This window comes from Orcinus orca, chromosome 3 (assembly GCF_937001465.1).
Source record: "Orcinus orca chromosome 3, mOrcOrc1.1, whole genome shotgun sequence".
NCBI classification, from domain to species: Eukaryota; Metazoa; Chordata; class Mammalia; order Artiodactyla; family Delphinidae; genus Orcinus; species Orcinus orca.
The window spans coordinates 97,568,904-97,590,382 of NC_064561.1; the positions used below are offsets into that span (position 1 = coordinate 97,568,904).

Sequence of the window (21,479 nt, forward strand, 5' to 3'; positions counted from 1 at the left end):
TTTGTTGAGATCAGCTTCACCTTCAGAGATGAATTGTAGAAATTAGTGTTCCAGTTAGTGCAGAAGATTATTCCAGACATATTTGCTGACCAGCGTTTTGCCAATTTTCAGTTAGGTAATGGATCCTTTTCTACCTAAATGCAGATTAGTCCAAAATGGGATCAGAAGGAGGTTTTGATGAGCGATATTCCTGAGGGTTTTAGCCCTTTCCTCAGGTGGCCTCTGAATCCTTTCTCCAACCAGCCTGCTGCTCTGAGAGCCCGTTGGCTCTCGCACCCAGCCGTCCGACCACAGCCTGCAGCAGCATGGCCCAGGCCTGCCGTCTGGCATCCTCAGACTTAAGGCAGCTCAGGGCCAAACATGGGAAGTTCTGTGAGGACGGAAGAAGTTTCCAAACCACACACACAGCGCATGTAAAACCTTGCACTTAAAAGCCTGCGGGTTGATTTAGTTGGTTGGAGATCTAGCGTGATTAGCTATTCTGTCTTTGACATTTGTATTACGCTGTCCGTCTCCAGATTTTAAAGTTATCAAGATTCAAAGGAAGATATGAGTAGCAAAGAAAAGAAGTTAGTAGCTGAGGACATGGACTCTGGAGCCAGAGTTCAGGTTCAGATCTGGGCTCTGCACTTAGCTGTGTCATCTTGGGCAGTTATTTAACCTCTCTGTTTCGTCATTTACTATAAGGATGATAATCATGGAAATGCTACGAGCATTTAAATGAGTGAACATATATCAAGCCCTTAGAGTAAAGCTTGTTATATATAAAATGCTCAGTGTTAATGATTATTCTTATCATCATCATTATATTAACCTGTGTTTTGATATTTGAATTTCCAAATGAGAAGAAAACTGTATTGCCTGCCATTTTGAAAGGAAATTTTAAAAAAGAAGAAAGAAATTAACTCAGATTAAAGAAGATGTTGCCCTTTTACTTTTTTGTCACTTAAATTTAAGATTATTATTTTCTACATAAATATATCAATAATCACATTTTCAACACACTTTACGAAGGAAAACTAATGCCTCTGTGGGACAGTGTATTCGGAATCAACTTACTGATCCAGGCATAATGCTGAAGAAAGATTTGCAGTGGGGGAAAAGGGTGAGTTGAAGATAAAACAATTCAAATAGGTAAGGAAACAAAAAGAAAGTATTAAGGAGAATAATGGAGGTGTGGCTCCCTGGTGGTCTAGTGGCTAGGATAAGAAAAATAATGGAGAAAGAATAGAAGAACAGAAACAGGAAACAGTGAAATTACTATTAGGATACAGAGACAAAGAGCCACTGTCTCAACGTGATCATCTGTGCCAACAAAGAATTAAAGAACAAAATTAATTTAGACCTATTACTCTTCTCCCTGTACCTTAACCTAATCTGCTAACCACTAAAAACTTGTTCATTTGAGTTCTCTTTCCCCTCTGCACACCAACTGGAGCTAAAGGAGGGGGCAAGAGACCTCACTGGTTTCCACAACTAGCCCCCTTGTCGGGCATGTTGCCAGTGGGATCCCTGCATTGGAGAGAGATGGGGTTTGTGATATCTGTGTGTCCCAGGGTTCGTGTCCTGCAATTCTAGGGTTCTCAGAAATATTGAAGGCTAATTCTATTTTCTTTCATTTGGGGCCACTTATATTTGATTTGGAAGCTATACCAAATGTCTGCTTTTTTCCTCACTTGAGCTTCTGAAGAATTAAATAACAAAATGCATTGTATTTGTTGTAGGAAAAAAAGCGTTTTTCCTCTGTTTCTTTTTCTCCCGTTTTCATTAGGTAGACAAAGAACAGATAAGAAACATTAAATGTATTCTTTGCAGATGAAAGCAACATGTATATAGATTATCAGTCAGGGTCTAAGCTAAACAGCAGTACATTTGGCTGCAACATTGGTGACTCCTAGGAAGGAGTCCTCCAGCCGTTAGACAAATGCAGTGTTCCCCACACACTTGTAAAATTAGGAAGCGCATTAAGAAGCCCCTGTTTGAGTAGCTTTTCCAATTGCTGGATGGATAAGCACGTTAGAGGCATTACTTTCGGTTTTGAAGCCGAGGCCACTTAATCTCCTAAACTTTAGCGCATTGTAAGAACCCAGAGAAGAAAACACTGTGTGAGACGGCTTTGATGAATTGGGGTGAACTTATATTCTTAAAGACTGTTCAAAGGCTTACTTGACCTTGGGAATTAGAGTTGACCCGAAATCACCTATCAACTTAACACGCATTTATTTGGTGATTTAGTTAAAACTACTTGTATAACCAAGGGGACTGTCTAATAAGAGCAGTATGTTTTTTCTGCTTTCCACAATTACAGACAGGCAGTGGCTTTGGTCATAGAAATCATTTTCACAACTTCAGTGAATTCTAGATTCTATACAGATCTGTTTCTTCTACTAATATGATATTTTTCTCACTTCTTACATGGCAGTTTGGATGGAGAACAAAACTAAAAAGGACAAAAAGAAAAAAAATTCCTGGGAAAGCTGTAGGGCAAATGGAAATGCAATGTTCAGTGTTAATGAAAAATGTTTGGGGTAACAAGGTTGATGAAAAGGGAGGAAGCCCAGTGGCATGGTATTGGCTGAGAAACCAGACCTCACCAGAGGCAGCCTGGCTGGTTTGGGAAACCTCAGTGATAAAATGTCGCGGTGGAAACCTCTGCAGCGAGTGTTAATACAGAAGTTTGGAGACAGAGGGCCTGAATTATGAGCAGCAAATAGCATCATAAATGTAACAATTCTCAAATGCCAAACCCTTGTGAAAAGCAGTTGGATGAAGAAATGCTGGAGCTTTTAAAAGCTCCCTTTCACTTTCTACTTTTTTTTTTTAACTTCATGCAGAACTAATTTTATACACTGTTCGTTTGATTTGAAAATGCCAGCGTCTGGGGTATCATCAAAGAGCGTTATTGAGGGAGCCACTCTTGGCAAAGCGTTTTGCTCAAAATGCTTATTAGTTCTTATGTTTCTGCGGAGCTGTCCATAGGAAGGAGAAAGCGTACCTCGATTTACCTAACTGCGTTCCTCTGCCTTTGCCCAGAGCAGGTAGCAGCCCTTCTGCTGAGAAGCTACCTCTCCTTGGCCTGTAGAGGCACCAGGAGGGCCGTGGGGGACACATTACTTAAGGAATAGACATAAATAGAGTTTGAAAGGTCCACCCCAATGTCCTATGACCAAAGCCTCTTGGAATTTCTTTGATTTCTAGTTGACATAAATTAGAATTACACAGGCGTGAAGAGTCCACCCAGAAAAGATCAGAGAGGCTGCTGGGGGAGGAGAGCACCTCTGTGTGTTCCTATTGACTAGCCAGTTGCCTTCAGGCCAGGGGCCTCTGTGGAGGCTGACTATTATTGATCCACACCATGGAAATAATCAAATTAATTCACTTCTCATCAAACTGCCACTGCCAAGACCTTTCTCCTCGACCTGGCCTGATTCCTGAAGTACTTAGTGAAGGAATGAAACAGATGATTTTCTTTTCCTAAGAAAAGATTTCTTCAGGTCATAAGAAATCCTTGTTTTTGCACAGAGCTCCTCATTGAAATGGTAGAGAGATTGAATCAAATCAATGAGAAGTCAATACAGAAAGCAAGTAATAGCAACCAGTCAGCTCTTTAAAGCCAGGAATCTGCTTTGCAACCTTAAAATCTCAAGGGTCAAGTTTTATGTGCCCATTTTAATGTAAAAATATTCAGGAAGCATTGACCACTGCATTTTTCAGGAAGTAATTATGGTAAGAGAAAGCCTCAACAACATAAAGATTTCTGTGGGGAAAATGGAGTTTTTATCAGCTTGTTTAGGAATCATGAGCAGGAAAGCCCTATGGGGAAAATAATATAGGACTCTGTAACTAATATACAGAACTAACTGGAAAAATCAGTTTAAGGGAAAAATAATTTGTGGGGCACTGTGTCCAGGACTGTTTGGGTAGCACTTCAGCCATGAAACAAAGTGCGTACCTGCAGGGACTCCCCTCTCCCCACAGTGTATATCCACAGATGTCTCCAGATTGCCCATGGCCAAAATTGAATATTGCAAAGTATGCCTTATCAAAGAAAATAAAGTGAAAAAAACAAAACAAAACTTCTCTCCTAATAAGTCAGGAGTGGTCTGACTGTATCAGATCGTGCACTCCTATAGATCGGGGGAGACATAACCGTTACCCAAACAGCCCGCAATGCCATGCGCGCCAAGAGAAAGGGGAGATGAAAAATGGGGAGAGAGTATGGCTGGGGCTCTGAAATCTGCACTTAAGTCCTTCACTTGAAGTATCAGCATCTTGTTCCTTTTGCTGATGAAACAGTTTCTTCCAGTGATTTCCGCACAGGAATACTTTAAAACACATTTTTACAACCCTCTCCTGATTATTGCTGGTAATTGAAACAGGGAAAAACACATCAGCTGAAACTCAGAGGTGATCTCTCAACCTCATTTTAGCCAAGTTCCCATCCCTTCTTCTTCCAGCCCTCCTCACCTAAACTTCTACGAAGTGGTAACTGAAAGGCCTTTCCTGTATTTCGGTAATAAAGCAAGAGACACTGGTGTGGAGTTTTATGACAGAGGTTAAATTGGCGAGCACTAGTGTCAAACCACTAGGTTTTCAAATTCTACATCCTTCACTTTACTATCTGTGGGACTTTGGACAACTTAGTCTCTAAAACCCTGTGTTACCATCTGAAAATGGGGGTAATATTTACCCCAGGGGGTTGTTATGAGATTATATGAGATATTGCAATAAAGCACTTAGCCTAATGTCATGTACTCTGTAAGCACTCAGTGTATGTCAACTATTATCATTATTATCATTATTATTTATTCATGTATACATGGCTGCTCTGGAATCCTATCTGATACTTAACCATGATATGAACTGCCTAGTTCATATATGCTAGCCATGAATATAAATTCACACGCTAAGATCTTCCAAAGAAAACTAGGGCCCTGAGACTTAGACAGCAATTCTTAAAAGAAAAAAAATACGATCCATTTTTTGTTTTTTAATAGTTAGGACCCATTAAATGACAGTCAAACTTATAGAGGAAGAAGAAACCTAGAGACCAGCAGGGCTCTGTGAACAGAGAGAGTAAGTAAGAGTAAGACTCGGCAAGTCTGACTGCCAGTCAGTTCCAGGCTGGTTTGTTTCTTCAAGAAAAACGGCATCTCCCTGGAACCTTTTAAGGGAGTGTGCAAGTACTTGCTTATGTTTTGCTCACTTCTGTTACGGGATGGATGTATAGTGAAATTGTTTTTGTTTTTTTAAAAAAGGAGGCAGGAGGGGCCTACTGCTCCCCAAATGCTGTGGGGTGAATAGGATGTTATGTTGGACTTTGCCTGAAGGCTCCCTGGAACATCATTGCTTTGCAGTAAATAATCTCCTTGGAACTTTGATTTGACTTAAGTAATTATGAGAAAGAATTAGGTTGCAGGATCATATTATTTTTCTAATTTAGGAATAGAAAAGGTGACAGCAGTTTCTTAATGGAGCTCCGATTAGATCCCAGAACTCTGAAGCACCTGACTTCACAAAGTAGAAACAAGGACGTCCTGCTGAGGCTCAGGAGACTGGGGGACCGTGGCTCCGTGGAATGGAACCGGCCGGCCTGCCCCCGAGGCCCAGCCACTCAGCAGCAGGTTACCGGGGCCCCGCCATGCTGGGTCTAATGAAAACTTTGTTTGGCAAGTAGTTTTTCAAGAGAAAACCTAAGCTTCCTTCCCCAGCGTCCAATTTTTATTATATATTTTATCCATTTATTCAAGAAATATCTATTGGGCTTCCCTGGTGGCGCAGTGGTTGAGAGTCCGCCTGCCGATGCAGGGGACACGGGTTCGTGCCCCGGTCTGGGAGGATCCCACATGCCGTGGAGCGGCTGGGCCCGTGAGCCATGGCCGCTGAGCCTGCGCGTCCGGAGCCTGTGCTCCGCAACGGGAGAGGCCACAACAGTGAGAGGCCCGTGTACCGCAAAAAAAAAAAGAAAAGAAAAAAAAGAAGTATCTATTGAGCTCCTTACTGTGTTCCAGTAACTGTAATAGGAGACAGGTCAGAAAAAACAGTGAACGAGATAGAGTTCCTACCCCATGGAGCCTGCAGCCTGCTAGGGAAGACAGACAAGTAAATGGGCAGTTACCGTGCTATCAGACTGTAAATTAATTTTCAAAAGCGGCACCCGCGATTCTGTTTCTTCTACAAGAAGAACTTCACTTTGGTCCCACCTGGCTTTCAGCTATGGTCCTCTCCAGTTTTATCTTTCTGGCACTCAGCCGTTCAGTTCCTGAAAAGGATTAACTATGCACAGTTGTCCTTACTTTTCACCACTCCATACACTCTCTTTTTGTTCTGCAAGGTCACCAGTAACTTCCGTGTCACCAAATCCAGTTTCCATTTTCTCTAACCACAACTTGCTCCATCTCTGAGCAGCTGCATCCACATGGTAACCACACCCTCCTTAGTGAGGATGCTTTTCTGTTGTCTCCAGTGTCGCCACACTCCTGGCTTTTCTATCTCCACCTCCCATACTGCTTCTCTGTGCCTCTGTTCCCTCATCTGTAAAGTGGAAATAAAAACAGCAGCTATCTCCTAGGCTATTGAGAGGATTAAGTGAGTTAATATGTGTAAAAGTCCTTACATGAAGTAAACAGTGAATATTAGCTCTTACTTGTAGTGGTGGTAAATTCTTACATTCTCACCCCCATGACTCCCCTCCTCCTTGGAATATAAGATCCATGGGCTTCTAGTCTATGTTATATTGCCAGGCCCTACCACAGTGGCTGGTACGTAACAGATGCTAAACAAATATGTGTTGGATGAGGGATAGATGGATTGGGGATTGTTCCTCATCTGCATTCTGTGTGGCTCCAAGGTTCTGAGGAGGTTCCTCAGAGCCTCCAGGAATGACAGAGTGGCTAAGAGGCCGTGGGGCCTGGTCCTTGCACCTAACATCAGCCAGAGCACCCCCCCTTTTATTGCTTTATCCAGTTATTTATTTGGTTTGTATACTTATTTATTACTTTGGTGTGCAGAAGTATTGTAGAGCCAAAAGCAAGTTTGAAAACCATTAGATCCCACTGCCTCTGAATAATTTGATAGGTAACAAAAAGTATCTAGACAGAGGGAAATAAATAAGAAAGATGACACCTTGGATTTAATACCAGTTTCCTGTAGCTGGGGAATTCTGAGTGCAGCCTCAAGGGTTCAGGTCAGTCAAGGACAGAGTTCAGACATCTGCTGTGTGGGACGGGACTCAGCATCCTTCAGAGCCTAACCCTGAAATGCTCTGATTTATGTAGAGTCTCTCTTCTGAAAGCCAAAAATATCACTTATTTTCAGGTTTTTAAATTTTAATTTATGGATTTATCACTTTTATACAGAATACATTTTTGCTGCTAATAAACTTGTTTTAGGAAACATGTCAAATCCCTAAATTCTACCTGATGGAAACTCAATTTTAGAAAGATTTCTTTTTCGTCAGGTGTCCATGGGTAATTACCACTGTCCTAGGCTTTATGTAAGAAAATAAAAACTGAAATCAAGAAAGCCATTACGCACAAAAGAAAACATAAGTTTTGGTTCTGAGAGTTTTCTCCCTCAATTGTGTTTTTCAGCTTAACTTTGCAAGTTTAATTTAGAAACACGCAGATGTGTTCCATAAATATATTACACTTACCGGTCACTTAGTGACAGTGTTAATTATCTTATTAGGACCCAGGTTTTCTCAAATAGTCTTTTACTGAATCATTTAGAGCGCCACCAAGACTCCCCGAGTGGCTTTCTCCATCCTGGTGTCCCACACATGTCAATTTTGGTTCTAACCTGCATTGCACATGCAAATCTATACCAAAAATGTAGAGACTTGCACGATGGGTCAGTTCCATGGGTTTGTGGCCTCAGAACGTCCTATGGAATACTGTGTACCTGGAGCTTCCAATTGGCTTGAAACATCCTTCCAGGTGAAGGATCACTTGGTGAAACAGGGAATGAAAATGTCACTAATTTTTCTGACAGTCTAGTTTTTGGACTCCTGTCACACTAATCTCTAATCAGAGGCTTCAGGTTGGTGAGCCCCGGTTCTCACTTAGTACTGCAGGCGTTTCTGTGATCTCCATCCTCCCAGGTTCTTCGCGGCTTTCTCACCATGCTAATTCAAGTGAACAGAAGCAATGCCAGTGTTAACAGGAAACCCACATTTCATGAAAAAGAGACAGCGTGAATCCAGGCCTGTTGTGATAGTGCCAGAGCATGGCACTGCCAGTCATTGCAGATCCTGAAATGGAGTGACTGCATTTGACAAAGTTGACTGAATTTATGAGCCTGCCTCTGTCAGGTTCATTGCATTCTCAGTATCTGTCTCCTTCTACGCTTTGGGATTTTTAGATGAGTTTTTTGCCACCCAAAAGTAATATTTCTTACCTCTATATAAAAAAAAAAATACATCCTTAAAGGCCTCAGGCTCTTGGTATGAGGTTCATGCATGAGGCATAGTGCATTATGGGTGTCCTATAATCAGCTGATGCCCATAATTTAGCAGGTGGCTTTTAGGCTCCAATAAGATAATCATTTTCTTCTTAAAAATTATATTAAATACTCAGTCATGTGTGCCCTCTCCTCCCACCTCTTGAGTGGTCCTTGAGGAAGCACTACGTCCTTGTGTGAACTGGGTTTAGGGGAATCTTTCCCTCCGTTAGCTGTTGGGAAGGTCAGGTGGCCACCTCCTTTGGCTGTGCCCAACTGGAGATGGAAGACCAAGGTGGAAGGACAGGAAACCAGTCTGTTTTTGCTACACTCAAAGAATATACATTTTGTTTCAGACAGTGATGAATATCTGAAACAAGATGGACCAACAAGCTGTAGGAGCAATAGCTTCTTTCCTCCAGAACCCCTGACTCAGTGTTTAATGTGGTGGTGGCATGGGAGGTGGGTGGGTACTTGTTACCTGTAAGTGATGGTAGTTCAGACCTTGATTTCAGATTCCCAAGTGCAGAAACCACCTGCGCCCTCTAGGAGCTCTTCCATCAGCCTGAGCTGCACATTGGAATCTCCTAGGAGCTTTAAAAAATACTAATGCCTGGGTCCCATTCCTCCAAGGTTGGGTTACATTTAGTCTGGGTTATGGCCTGGGCACTGGGATTTTTCAGAGATCCCCAGGTGATTCTAATGAGCAGTTGGGCTGAGAACCACTGTATTCTTGTTCGTATTCCTGGTTGCAGACACAGTTTAATTTTTTAAATTCGTTATTTGTATTTCAAAGTTAAATCCAAGCCACTTTGACTTCATAGGAAATCCACTGAGAAACGTTTTCCGAGGCTGAACACCTGTTTCCCCTTAGGGCCCCCAGACAGAGCATGTTCAGGTTAATTACTTTCATTTTACAATCACTGCTGTCCCACCACTATGAGTTATATACCTAAGACCACCTAAACTGTGTGTGTGGTGTTCTGAACATTCTTAGTTATACCCTAATTTCAATAACTGCAAAAGGTTTTCTGGGGTAAACTGTCCCTCGAATTCTTTGGCTACTTCTGCGGATGAAGTCCAAAGAGCTCTTAAATGATTCTCCTTTGGGGGCATTATTGACACAGCTTAATTCGTCCCACATCAGTAAACGTGGATTGATCATTTGTTACGTATGAGTCACTGTGGAGTGTGGAGAAAGGCTTTGGTTTGACTGAGAAAGGAAGCGGGAAGGAAAGGCACGTGAAGCTGCCTGCAGGGTGGAGAAAAGGAGCTGGGCGCTCCACTCATGCCGAGAATCATTCCACAGCCCTCACCAGCCTTTCGCTTCCCTGTGGGGTCCGCCTGCAGCCTCTTTCTGCCTGTTGAGCTGCTGGCTGCTGGGACGCTAGGCTTGCAGCTGAAGGGAAAGAGATGAGGTGAGAGATTGTAACAGTGGCGCCAGATTCCTGGTGTCCTGGACCTCCCTGCTCTGATCATAGGGAAACATTAGCCGGATGGGGTATGCCACCCAAACAGGGACAGGAAACGTCCTGCTGCAAAGGGAGGGAAATAGAATCATCAAAAAAATCTACCCTGGCCTGTGGAGAGCCCAGTGCATGTGGTTGCTGTGAGGGTCCTGGCAAAATCACTGTTATTGTCTGCTCTTTTATTCTCTTCTTAGTGTCCTATTTACAATATTTTAAACTGCACTTAGATGACTCATCTCATTTACATGCAAATTTGAGGTATTACTAAATTCATGTCACCCTTATTTTATCCGTTTTAATACATGCCCATCTTGGGGCCAGTGGGCACTTGGTGAAAGAGCAGCTGTCACCCGGTGAATGCCAGGTCCCACGGACAGCCAGCACGCTGTCCCGGGAGCCAAGAAGCTCAGAGGGAGGCCGACTCCAGAGGCATATTGCCCAGAAGTCAGCCTGTGGGGCTGTTAGCAGTGAGTGGCTGTTGCCCAGGAGTCTGTGAAGAGTGACAGACCAGCGTGAGGGCAAGAGCCCTGAATTAGGACGCAGGAGTTGACTGTGCTATTTGCGACACTTTCACAGACTTACTGTGGGCTCCTTACTTTTCCAGCCTGCAGAAAGGGGAGGGGAGGCCTTTTCTTTGCACCCACCCACCCCCATGCTCAGAGCAGTGCTATTGGAAACAAGAACTTACTTCAGTTATACCCTTGAGTTTGTTAGATGGGCTGGAGAAGCATTGCCTTACAAAGCTTACAAAGTGAAGGACAGATTATTTGTTTTATTCTAGCTCATGAGCGGGTTTCCTTTCTCCCCTGAATAATATGTGTATATTTAATGCATGGGGTACACAAGCCGATACCTCCTCGTCCTTCAGGAGTCCCCTTAAGTATCGCTTTTTTTGGAAAGCCCTTTCCAGCCCTCCTGGCGGAGGTCAGGAGCTACTAAGTTTTGTCCACAGCAACCTGTACTTCCCCTAGAAAGCACTTCTCAGGCCTTGCTGCTGTTGTTGTAATTGTCCATCTTCCCACACCAAGAGGGCAGGGACCATATCTGTCATGCTGGCCATTCTACCTCTGGGACACAGAAAAACATTTTGAAGGGTAGAAGATTGGAGGGAAAGCTACACCAGTTTATGGCATGGTGCCCTGCTAAAAGGCTCCGTCACATTTCCATCACGTGTCAAAGTCTCCACAACCACAGTTCCACAGCAGAATGTTCCCCAGGCCAAGTGAGATCTATTGTAATTTACATTCCCATAGAGCAGCCACTTTGAAGAGCTTGTAAAGGACTTTGAATTGTATTTATATGTAAACCGCCATCACTTTTTTAATGTTAGCTGGAAAATGAATGTCAGTGAACGTGTCACTGAGTGGGTGCTCAGCTAGGCCCTAGTCTGACGCTTCGCGCATCGCATTGTGTGCAGGGCAGTGTGTCCCAGGGCAGAGAGCACCTGTGCTGCAGGGTCCCGGATTCAAATCCTGGCTGCCATTTACTAGCTGTGTGACCCTGTGTGAAATACTAATTCTGTATGAGCCACAGTTCATCTGTAATCAGTGGTATTAATGCTTAGGTGCTTGGAAAATAGTAGATGCTCACTGAATGTTTCTCCCTAGTCCTCTTCCTCCATCCTTGCTGGAATGGGGACATACTTTTATTTTGCCTATTGGTCATTAGGCTGAAAAATTAACAAATTGCTTTCAAGTATTTTGCCAAAATAAACCATGCTGAAGAATCCGTTTGATTTATCCCGTAGCACATGAGAGCCTAATCCTGATAAGTACAGTGTCTCTCGGTAGGGAGCATGAGGCAATTTTAGTGGGAGAATTTTTCCTTGTCTGGGACTATACTGTATATTGGAGTATTGTTTACATGTTCCCTGGGACAACAAATGCCAAATACCACTGTGACAAGGAAAACAACAACCAAAGACCAGCCCCTCGGGTAAACAGTGAAGACATGTAGAACTGCTGAAGCCCAAGAAATCAGAGGGTGGAAATAGCATTGTTTTGAGTCAGGAGATCTGCCCACAGTTCCCCCTGTCGCCAGACAACTGTGACATCAGAAGGAACCTTAGATATCACAAAACTTCAGAATCTTCTGTGGGACCCTCCTGGGTCTGCTACCCTGAGCAGGGCACTGGATGCTGAAGGCTGAAGTATGAAATCTTCTGAACCATGTGGGTTTTCACAAAGTTTTGGAAACTGGCGCATATGCAGTGACCATCAGCATGTTTCTCAGTGTCACCTACCCAGTGTAGTGTGTCACTCATCTCCAGTAGGAAGGCTGCCATCAGTTAATCTGAAGTATAGCCTAGGCATTTCCTGAGCACTGCCCAACAGCCACATGGCCCAGCGACCACCAGCTCATGATGCTGAACCACCATCACGGGCTGCTTTGGTCTCCTGTGCAAAATTATTGGAAAGCCCAGGCAAGGTGTATCTGGAAGGAGGCACCCGGTGATATCAGATGGAAAGAAGAGAAAGGAGAGTAGCACAAACAATCACCTTGGTTGTGAACTTCAGAAGATTAAAGGAGTTTGGAGCTGCCCTAATGTCAAGACATTAGAGACTGCCACCACCATAGCTAAATGCCCTGGGAACAAGGTGAGCTTATCTCCATGATTTCTGGGTATTAGTATTATTTGGTGCCTTTTTGTTTCCTCAATACACACTCATGGAACAACTACTATGTTAATTTAGCCAACAAATATTTATTGAGTACTTATTATGTGCCAGGCATTCGCTAGCTGCTAGGGGTTTGGTAGTGAACAGAAACAACAAAAACTCCTGTCTCATGAGCTTATATTCTAATGGGATGAGAATGTGCCAGAGAGAGTGTGTAGGCCTGAAAACAAGAAGATGACTAAAATCCTCCTTGCTGTCAAGGAACTTACGGTCTAGGAAAAATGCAATACATTTATTGCTTGTGGTATTTTAAATAGTGTCCACTTTTTGCAGAGAAACTTTCTTCATTAAAAAAAATGATTTTAAGTGGTTCATTATATTCTTTTTTATAAATTAATTAATTTATGTATTTTTGGCTGTGTTAGGTCTTTGTTGCTGCACGTGGGCTTTTCTCTGGCTGTAGCGAGCAGGGGCTACTCTTTGTTGTGGTGCACGAGCTTCTCACTGCGGTGGCTTCTCTAGTTGTGGAGCACGGACTCTAGGCGCACGGGCTTCATAGTTGTGGCACGTGGGCTCAGTAGTTGTGGCGCATGGGCTTAGTTGCTCCGCAGCATGTGGGATCTTCCCAGACCAAGGCTCAAACCCATGTCCCGTGCATCGGCAGGTAGATTCTTAACCACTGCGCCACCAGGGAAGTCCCTAAGTGGTTCATTATATTCTCAAGTGTGGTTTTAATATACTCAGATGTCAAATATTTCCCCCCGACATAAGAAGCATGTTCTATTTTATAACAAAGAGTCAAAGAGGAAATAAGAATCACTTAACATAAATGGTTTCTGCAGCAAATTCCATTAGAAATTGTATTTTTTGAACAATAGGTATTATTGAGGAGATATATAATAGGTATTATTATAATTAATAATAGGTATTAATTAATAATAGGTAATTAATATTAGATATAATTAATAATAGGTATTATTATTATTCAGGCCTAGGCTTGCACTTTCTGGAATTTTCTGGGGAAAGTGTCAATAAGGAGGTGAAGAAACAGGGTGATGGTCTGGATAAATTGGTTAAACTGAATCTCAGAAACTCTGAAGGATCTCTCCTCACCCTTCTATAGTAGCAGCAGCAATAGGATGAAACTATAGTATGATTTACCTTAATTTGCATAGCAGTTTGCCTCACATTTTCAAAAAGTGCTAATAGATGTTAACTCAAAATAGATTAAAATACCAGACAAATTGCTATTACCTTAAAAAGAGTTATAATAATTTTGAAAATGTAAATTATGGCTATACAGTCTTTGGAGAGAACTATATTTCTTATATTAAAAATAAAACCTGTGGTACAAGCTTTTTTTCCCCTTTAATCACAGTAATTTCTTCAAATGACACTGCGGCATACTTCTTTAGGAAGATACGCTGCATTTTTCAAATCTTATGTGTAATATAAGAATTGCCATTGATAGTTTTCAGCAGCTGAAAAAGAAATTATAGAAAACCAGGGATCGTGGGGAAACTTTTTAAAATTCATCTTTATGTTCCTTTTTTTATATTACATACATTTTATGAGTTGGAACAGAGAATGGTTCTTTTCATTCTAGCAAGTGGAGTTGCGCATGACAAAATGCCTGCAGAAATGTGTATGTAGGCGTAACGATTTAAAATGATTTGGACCCTCCTGGTGTCTTACACCCAACTTTTTCTCTGAGGCACCAAAGCACTTATGGAGTCTATACAAAGAGGTGAGCATAATTTATACTTCTGAGGAGTAAATGAAAATAACTTCAGTATAAAATTTGTCACACCATATTGCCAGGAGACACTATAAGTAAAAGATAGAACCTTCCCTAGTGGGAGTACATGTATTTCCCCTGAATAGCTTCTACCCAACAAAGCTCTAAAATGGAAAATTTGCATTTTCCCTATTGCTTTGTTTTGCTAACACAGTTAGCAAAAAGATTGCTTAGAAGACACATTATATCCACGGAGGATTACCTGTAACGTTTTTCATACAGCTATACAAAGCCAACTTACTGTCTGTCCTTGCCCATAAGCTATGAAAGCCAGAGATCTAACACACTCTATATTCTTAGCTATAGGTGGATCTTACTTTATGCAACAGAAATAGGTAAATTGAATTTTGGTAAGTCAAAGGAATATAAAACACATTAAGAGAGCTGACAAAATAACCCTACCATGAAAGTCTTTGCTAAAGTAAACAATTATCTCCTAATTTATGTACTTCATAAATCCATATCTCATGTATCAAGTTTGCTTAAGGTGCATTTTATATCTCCTCTTGAAAAACAGTTATCACTTAGTGATATTTTCTCTTTTTAAAAATTGGACCCTCGGGGCTTCCCTGGTGGCGCAGTGGTTGAGAGTCCACCTGCCGATGCAGGGGACATGGGTTCGTGCCCCGGTCCGGGAGGATCCCACATGCCGCGGAGCAGCTGGGCCCGTGAGCCATGGCCGCTGAGCCTGCGTGTCCGGAACCTGTGCTCCACAACGGGAGAGGCTACAACAGTGAGAGGCCCGCATACCGCAGAAAAACAAACAAACAAAAAATTGGACCTCCAAAACAAAATGCCTGTCAACCCTCGGTATAAAACTTTGTACAGGCCTATGTGTAGATTAGAAAAGATGTACTGCAGAAGACAGGCCCCATCTTTATGGTGGGTTTAAATGTTTTCCCTTCTCCCTCCGTTTTTCGTTTATTTTTCAGTTAGTTGTTCCTTGAATGCTAAGTGATTTGGGCCGTGTTTACTTCCTTTCCAATTCGATGCAGATTTTCTGAAAGTCCTCTGACCAGATGACTTCAGCTGTCCCTTAGAAGGACCTGCATCCTTCTGGGTTTGTTCATGGCTACAGGGTGGAATGTAACCTAACCACAGCCTGGGGAATGTCAGGTAAAGAAAAGGGAGGATTTCCTGAAAGTGGATATTTAAAACCTGGACTGTATTACTAAGAAAAGTTCTGAATTCTCCAGAGAGCATTAAGATAGAATAGATTCTTCTTGTATCCGAAGTATTTTTAAAAAATTTTTATTGGAGTATAGTTGCTTTACAATGTTGTGTTAGTTTCTACTGTACAGCAAAGTGAATCAGCTATACGTATACATATATCCCCTCTTTTTGGGATTTCCTTCCCAGTTAGATCACCACAGAGCACTGAGTAGAGTTCCCTGAGCTATACAGTAGGTTCTCATTAGTCATCTATTTTATACATAGTATCAATAGTGTATAGTTACTTCTTGTCCTGCGATGATTTTATTTTGAGCATTACAACTTATGTTATCAAGGTTTATTTCTGAAATATCTCAGAAGTTGAACAATATTGAGCATCCCTATAGAGAACTGGTCACCCTACCATAGCATTAATTAATTCAATGAATGACCGTTTACTGAACGCCAGCTGTACTAATAAGAGCTACCATTTGGGGACCTTTTTATGTCAGTCGCAGTGTTAGGCATATTATTTTATCCTTGTAACAGTCCTGTGACATCAGTACTATTATCCAGTTTTTACAGTTGAGGAAACCAAATGGTAAATCAGGATTCCAACCTGTGCCTGGTTGACTCTCAAGTCAACTACAGTTGTCATGTTTCTTCTCTACTTTGTATACAGCTCTATAGCCTTAAAGATAAAAGGCAGTCTCTGGTCCCCAGACTTTGGTTCAGGTAGAAGAGAGTGGCAAGTAAAGAGATGATTGCAACACAATGTGAGAGTGCTTAAATAAGAGACAAGCCTTGCAGTTACCCGTCATGGGTCCACGGAGAAGGTGTACCGAGACCAACCTCGTGGGGAGTTACGCTTGCTTAGGGAAGGTTTCCTGAAGGAGGGAATTCCTGAGCCGAATACAAGTTCCTCTGGGAATTGTTGGTCTTCAGTATGTTGTGATTAGTATGTTAGTGTCTGGCTTTGCCTTGCTCTTGGGTTTCTATTTTTTATTTGTAGTTTGTTATTGTTTTCTCATTCATTCACTGAGAAGTAGGCCTGGCTCATGAATACAAAAATGATCATGGCTCTTGTAAGATCTTACATGGGAACAGGAGTAGACATTAAACAAAGCAATTATAAACTAACTTTGAAGGTACCATGAACGAAAAGTAGGCAATGTTGGAAGAGTGAATAACTTGGAAGCCTTACCTAATGTGGGGAGGGGAGCAGGGTGAGGGCTGTGATCAAAGTTCCCTGGGAAAATGACACTGAACTAAGAATAAGGTGGAGTAGGCATGAGAAGGGGACATTCAGGTGGAAGTGGATTTAACAGTATTCCAGATAAAGAGAACAGCATGTGCAAAGATCCTGAGGCCAGAAGGAACTCGGACAGCTTGATAACTTTAAATTAGGTCAGGTGACTGGTTAGTATCAAAAATATACTAGAGAGATAGGCATGGCTAGATGATGCATGACTTTCTAAGTGTACTGTTCTAAGCAACCTCAACTCAAGCAAGACTTAGGATAGAAATTCAAATTTAAAAAATCAAAAATTATATTGCTTAGAACTCCTTTTGAGATCATCAGTTGATATTCTCAACTCTAATTTGTATATCTGTTTTTCTTTTTTATTCAAAATTATTTTGTGTTTTTGTGAATGAAATGTTATACATTGTATCTACATCACAAAAAGAATTAACTGCATGGCTTGGTTGAATTTGGAATGAAAACTGATTTTAATACAAGAAAGTCTTGTATAGCAATGCTGACAAAGACTAAGTATCATCAGTGCAATGTGGAAATATCAACTCTAAATTTAACAAAAAGATTATATATAACATGGTTTACCAAATCACCCAGAAAACACCATGTTATTTCAGAAAAGTGCAGATGACTTAATGTCATGGTCATCACACTCCCAAGCGTGCTTTCAAAGCAAACAGCAAGGGTTTGATGTTGTTTTAGGTTTTTCCTTGTGGTCCTGATCTTTTTCAATAGTGGACAGACATGGAGAGGGAGCACAAAAATGTGTATCACCAGCACCTTCTTTCAGACCAGCTTACCCAGTATAAATGAAATATTGATGTATTTGAAAATGCCCAAGTGTTCAATAAAGATTTTAAATAAAGCTACCTAAAAGTTGCGGTTCTTGGGTTAATCATTTATTTATCTAAAGGATGAAGGAAGCTGTCTACTTTTGTGATATGAACTGCAATCAGCTTAAAAATAATTGACAAATTAATCCCTTCACAGCACAGCAATTGTAAAGGTGTTAGTTTTAATTAGGCCTGTCTGATTGCCTTGTCTAATCAAGAATCAAAGTGGTATCTTTGATGGTTAAGGTCTATTGGGGCCATCCCTGACCTGCCAGCCATGTACGTTTTAATTATTGATTCTTCACAATTCAGCCCTTTCCACAAAGGGACTTGAAGTTTGCAATACCTTAACGTTTAAAAGGAAGAAAAATAAACATTTTCCCCAACACTTCTATCCAGAATCCTGTGTATCCTCTCCACCAATCTACAGTTCTATCCTCAAAAAGCTGTCAGCTGGACGATGAAGTCCAGTGCACACTAGGATGCTAACTGCTGCCTCACCTCCCAAGCGCCCCATTTTCAATGGACATTGTTAAGATCTTGACAAGTCACGGTCATCTATGCGTCTAGAAAACACTAATTTCTTGATATCATGTCTTTTCAGAAAATCCCTCAGGGTGAATGTAGTACTTAGGAAATCAGGGAGGTCACACAAAAAGCGACACTGTCTTCTCACGAAGCATTGGTCACACTGCTGAAAAGGAAGGAGACGAGGGTTCCCGGTGCCATGGAAAGCGCACCCCAGTGAGCGTGGGCGGCTGTTGGTTTCAGTGGTCCCTGTGGGTGACCGTGGCTCTTCTTTGTGTTTGCAGGTCAGTGAAGTGACAGTGGAGCAGCTGGTGCAGCAGTACCCCCATATCACCTTCAGCACCGTCCTGCAGGACTGTAAGAGGACCCTGGAGAGAGCCTACCAGATGGGCTGGACCCCCAACATGTCTGCTGCCTCCTCCTGACAGCCCTGCCCACGCTTGGGTCCATGTGGATCAGCCAGCAGGGCGGAGAGGAATTGTAGAGTTGGGGTGGGTGATCTCTTGCAAAGGTTTTGACTGTCCCATGTCTCCATGTGTACCCGAGTGTGTATATCTGTGTCTCGTTTGCATACTGCGTAGCATAAGCTCAATTGCTATTTTGTTCCCAGGTGAGCTGGTTTTTTCCTTAAATAACGATTTTGACAGGCACAGACCTTTAGTTTTTAAGTTCAAAGGCTTATTTCTCTAAAAAAAAATTTTTTTTTTTTTTTTGCTGTAGAATCAAAAAAAAAAAAAAAAAAACGGATCCATTATTTTGAGCTTCTAATGACTGCCACTGGAGATGCCCCCAAACGAAGGCAACTGCCTTCTTTTTTGATGGGAAAGAATTGTGCAATTCTACTGATGATGACTGGAAAGGAGCCACGTTGCGCTAATTAGAAGCCTGGAAACTAGTACTTTTCAAGATTTCAAGCACGTACACACATATAGGTTCTCATACTCTCTCATACACACACACACCCCCACAGCACTTTCTTTCTAGATCATTTTCTGACACAGGGGCCTTTCTCCAGGCCACTGAGGGAGCATGGCATCCACTGTCACTCTGCCTAACTCACTGTCCCCACAGGTGGCCCAACCTGCTTGTCTGGTGGGCCACTTAGGGACTATAGGGGACAAAACCTTTTGTGAAGTTTTCATATGGAGGCAACAATCTGAACTCCCCTGACCAGCTCACAAAAGTTAATTATTCATTATTGTACAAAATTCTGTTGAGTACTAAGTATTTTGAGTTTCATGTTAACATTGTATTAGCTTTTATAATACAATGGATAGTAACTGGTCTGGATATGTTTTAATGATATTTGGAGCTACTCTTAGCATTATCCACATTAAAGCCACCAGTGTAATTACTAGTGTGCAGTTATTTAAAAAAAAAAAACTCTACAGATCATTTAATTATTTTTGTTAATTTTGGTAATTATGAAAGTATATTTCTGAGATTTGGGGCTAGTCACGTTAATAGAAGGTTAATGAGTGAGATATGAGTAGACAATCTTTCTATTAAGTTTTTTTTTTTTGCTTTGGGCTTTAGAACAGATTTTTTGGATATATGCATGTTATCATATTTTGAATAATTGTTATGCTATGGCAAAGATCTGTTGCTGGTTAATGTATGAGTTAAGAAGAAAAATTAGAAAATCTTTTCATTAAGCTTCTGTTTACACTTGTCAGAAATAAGCATTTCTTTGTTTAATTAAAGATTGCCAGTTTTCAGTTTAGACGGTATCTATTAGTAAATGAATATATGTTTTGATTTCACACATCTTTATGAGTAATTCATATTGGGGACTCAGGCTCAAATAACCTTTCCTATGTCTAGATTTATAATCAAGACAGCAGGGAGGCTTTTTAAGCTAAAGAGTGATTGTCTTTCACAGTAGAGTTAGATATACAAAACCCTGACTTGTGAGTTTGCTATTTATTCTCTCCCAATGTGGACATAACTGTTTTTTGGTCTTTAACAGATATGCTAAGATTTGAGATTCACTTTATATAAGTCCCAGTGTTGCTAAAATGATACTAGCTGTAAGAAATGAAAAATAGCTTTACATTCAAATGCCGTTCACTTATTTATAATAACTCTTTTTGTGTAAACAACTTTCCTTTGATTATGTCGACCTGTTTCTGATGTGGCATGTTTTTGCTTTTAATCCCAATCAGTCTGGAAAATCTAGTCACTAAGCACCGAGAGTATTTTTTCCATCACTAAATGGCTTACTAATTTAATTTCAAGGGAATAAAATTTATGTAAGAAAAAAAAGCTGTTTACTATTAACAAGCTGTAATTCTTCTTAAACGTTGAACTGTCTCCCCTTCATGTTCATTTCCCCACTACTGAAAACGATCTTAATTCACAATATTTTAACTGATTTTTAATCCAAAACTAATTTATAAGACAATATGTAAAGTAATAGTAGCTTGAGTGAATAAGCAAAAGTTTAATTTTTATATATGTCACACTATATTTTAAATAGTTAAAAAAGACAAAAGGAAGGAGAACCATCAATGATATAGGCGGTGCCGTTTCAGTCCAAAGTTGTGATAATCCTTGGAATGTCACAGTTTGGTTGTCAGATGGTTTCAGAAGTGTGTAATCAATTTTTTTTTTAATGTTGCGTTGTTTGAATCTCAAGTACAGCACTATAACATGCTTTAGCTTGGGGGTGGGGGTGGGTTGGGGACTTGCACTTATTCTTTAAGATGTTGACTAATCCAGAAAGCCTGATGCATTATAACCTGGAAAACTGCTTTGGTGTGTTTGTAGGAATCTGTAGAAACATCACATCCAGCCTCAAAGCATTAATCACAAAAACAACCAGAAAAAGCATCACCTTGAATGATGCTGTGATGGTTGTTGAATGTGCTCTCATTAGATGCTTTGAAATAAGGCTTAAAATGATTTTTCTGGGCAATATAGAGTTTCTTTTTTTGCTTAGAATGTCATAAATATATGTGAACATGTTTAATGCAGGGCTTTTCATCCTCTCCAAAATGTCAACAGTATTTTCAGAATAAAGACTATGAAATATATTGCTGTGGTGGAAAATTCTGGTCCTTTGTCTTTAACGTCTCTTTGAGTGGATAAAGGAAATTCATCCAGTTTCGAGTTTCTATATTTCTGTGAATCTTTTGACCTTGCAATGGGTTGCAATAAAAGAGAAAGAAAACACAGTGTCTTTTGTTTTATTTTAGAGACAATAAATGGCCTCCCTTATGCTGGTTGGGTGTGATGCATGCAGCGGTCCGTGTCCTCGGGTGTTTCACTGCAGACTTTATGTAGGTTCAGTGAACCCAGAATAATAAACAAGACTGAATTTAGGAGATTTGCATTTGGCCAGTGAGTACTGAGATAAGATTAAAACCTCAAGGGTTTAAACAG

General features: G+C 41.0%; 1 protein-coding gene across 2 annotated transcripts in view; it reads left to right on the plus strand.

Annotated features, from left to right (window-relative positions):
- FBXL17 (F-box and leucine rich repeat protein 17) overlaps positions 1–21,269 on the plus strand; it is a 476,179-nt gene extending 454,910 nt beyond the window's left edge. For both annotated transcript variants that reach the window (XM_033423738.2, XM_004267437.4), the window contains one exon: positions 18,380–21,269. In XM_033423738.2, the coding sequence (XP_033279629.1) occupies positions 18,380–18,520 (141 nt within the window). In that variant the 3' untranslated portion in view covers positions 18,521–21,269. The remainder of the gene's footprint in view (positions 1–18,379) is intronic.
- The last annotated feature ends 210 nt before the right edge of the window (positions 21,270–21,479 follow it).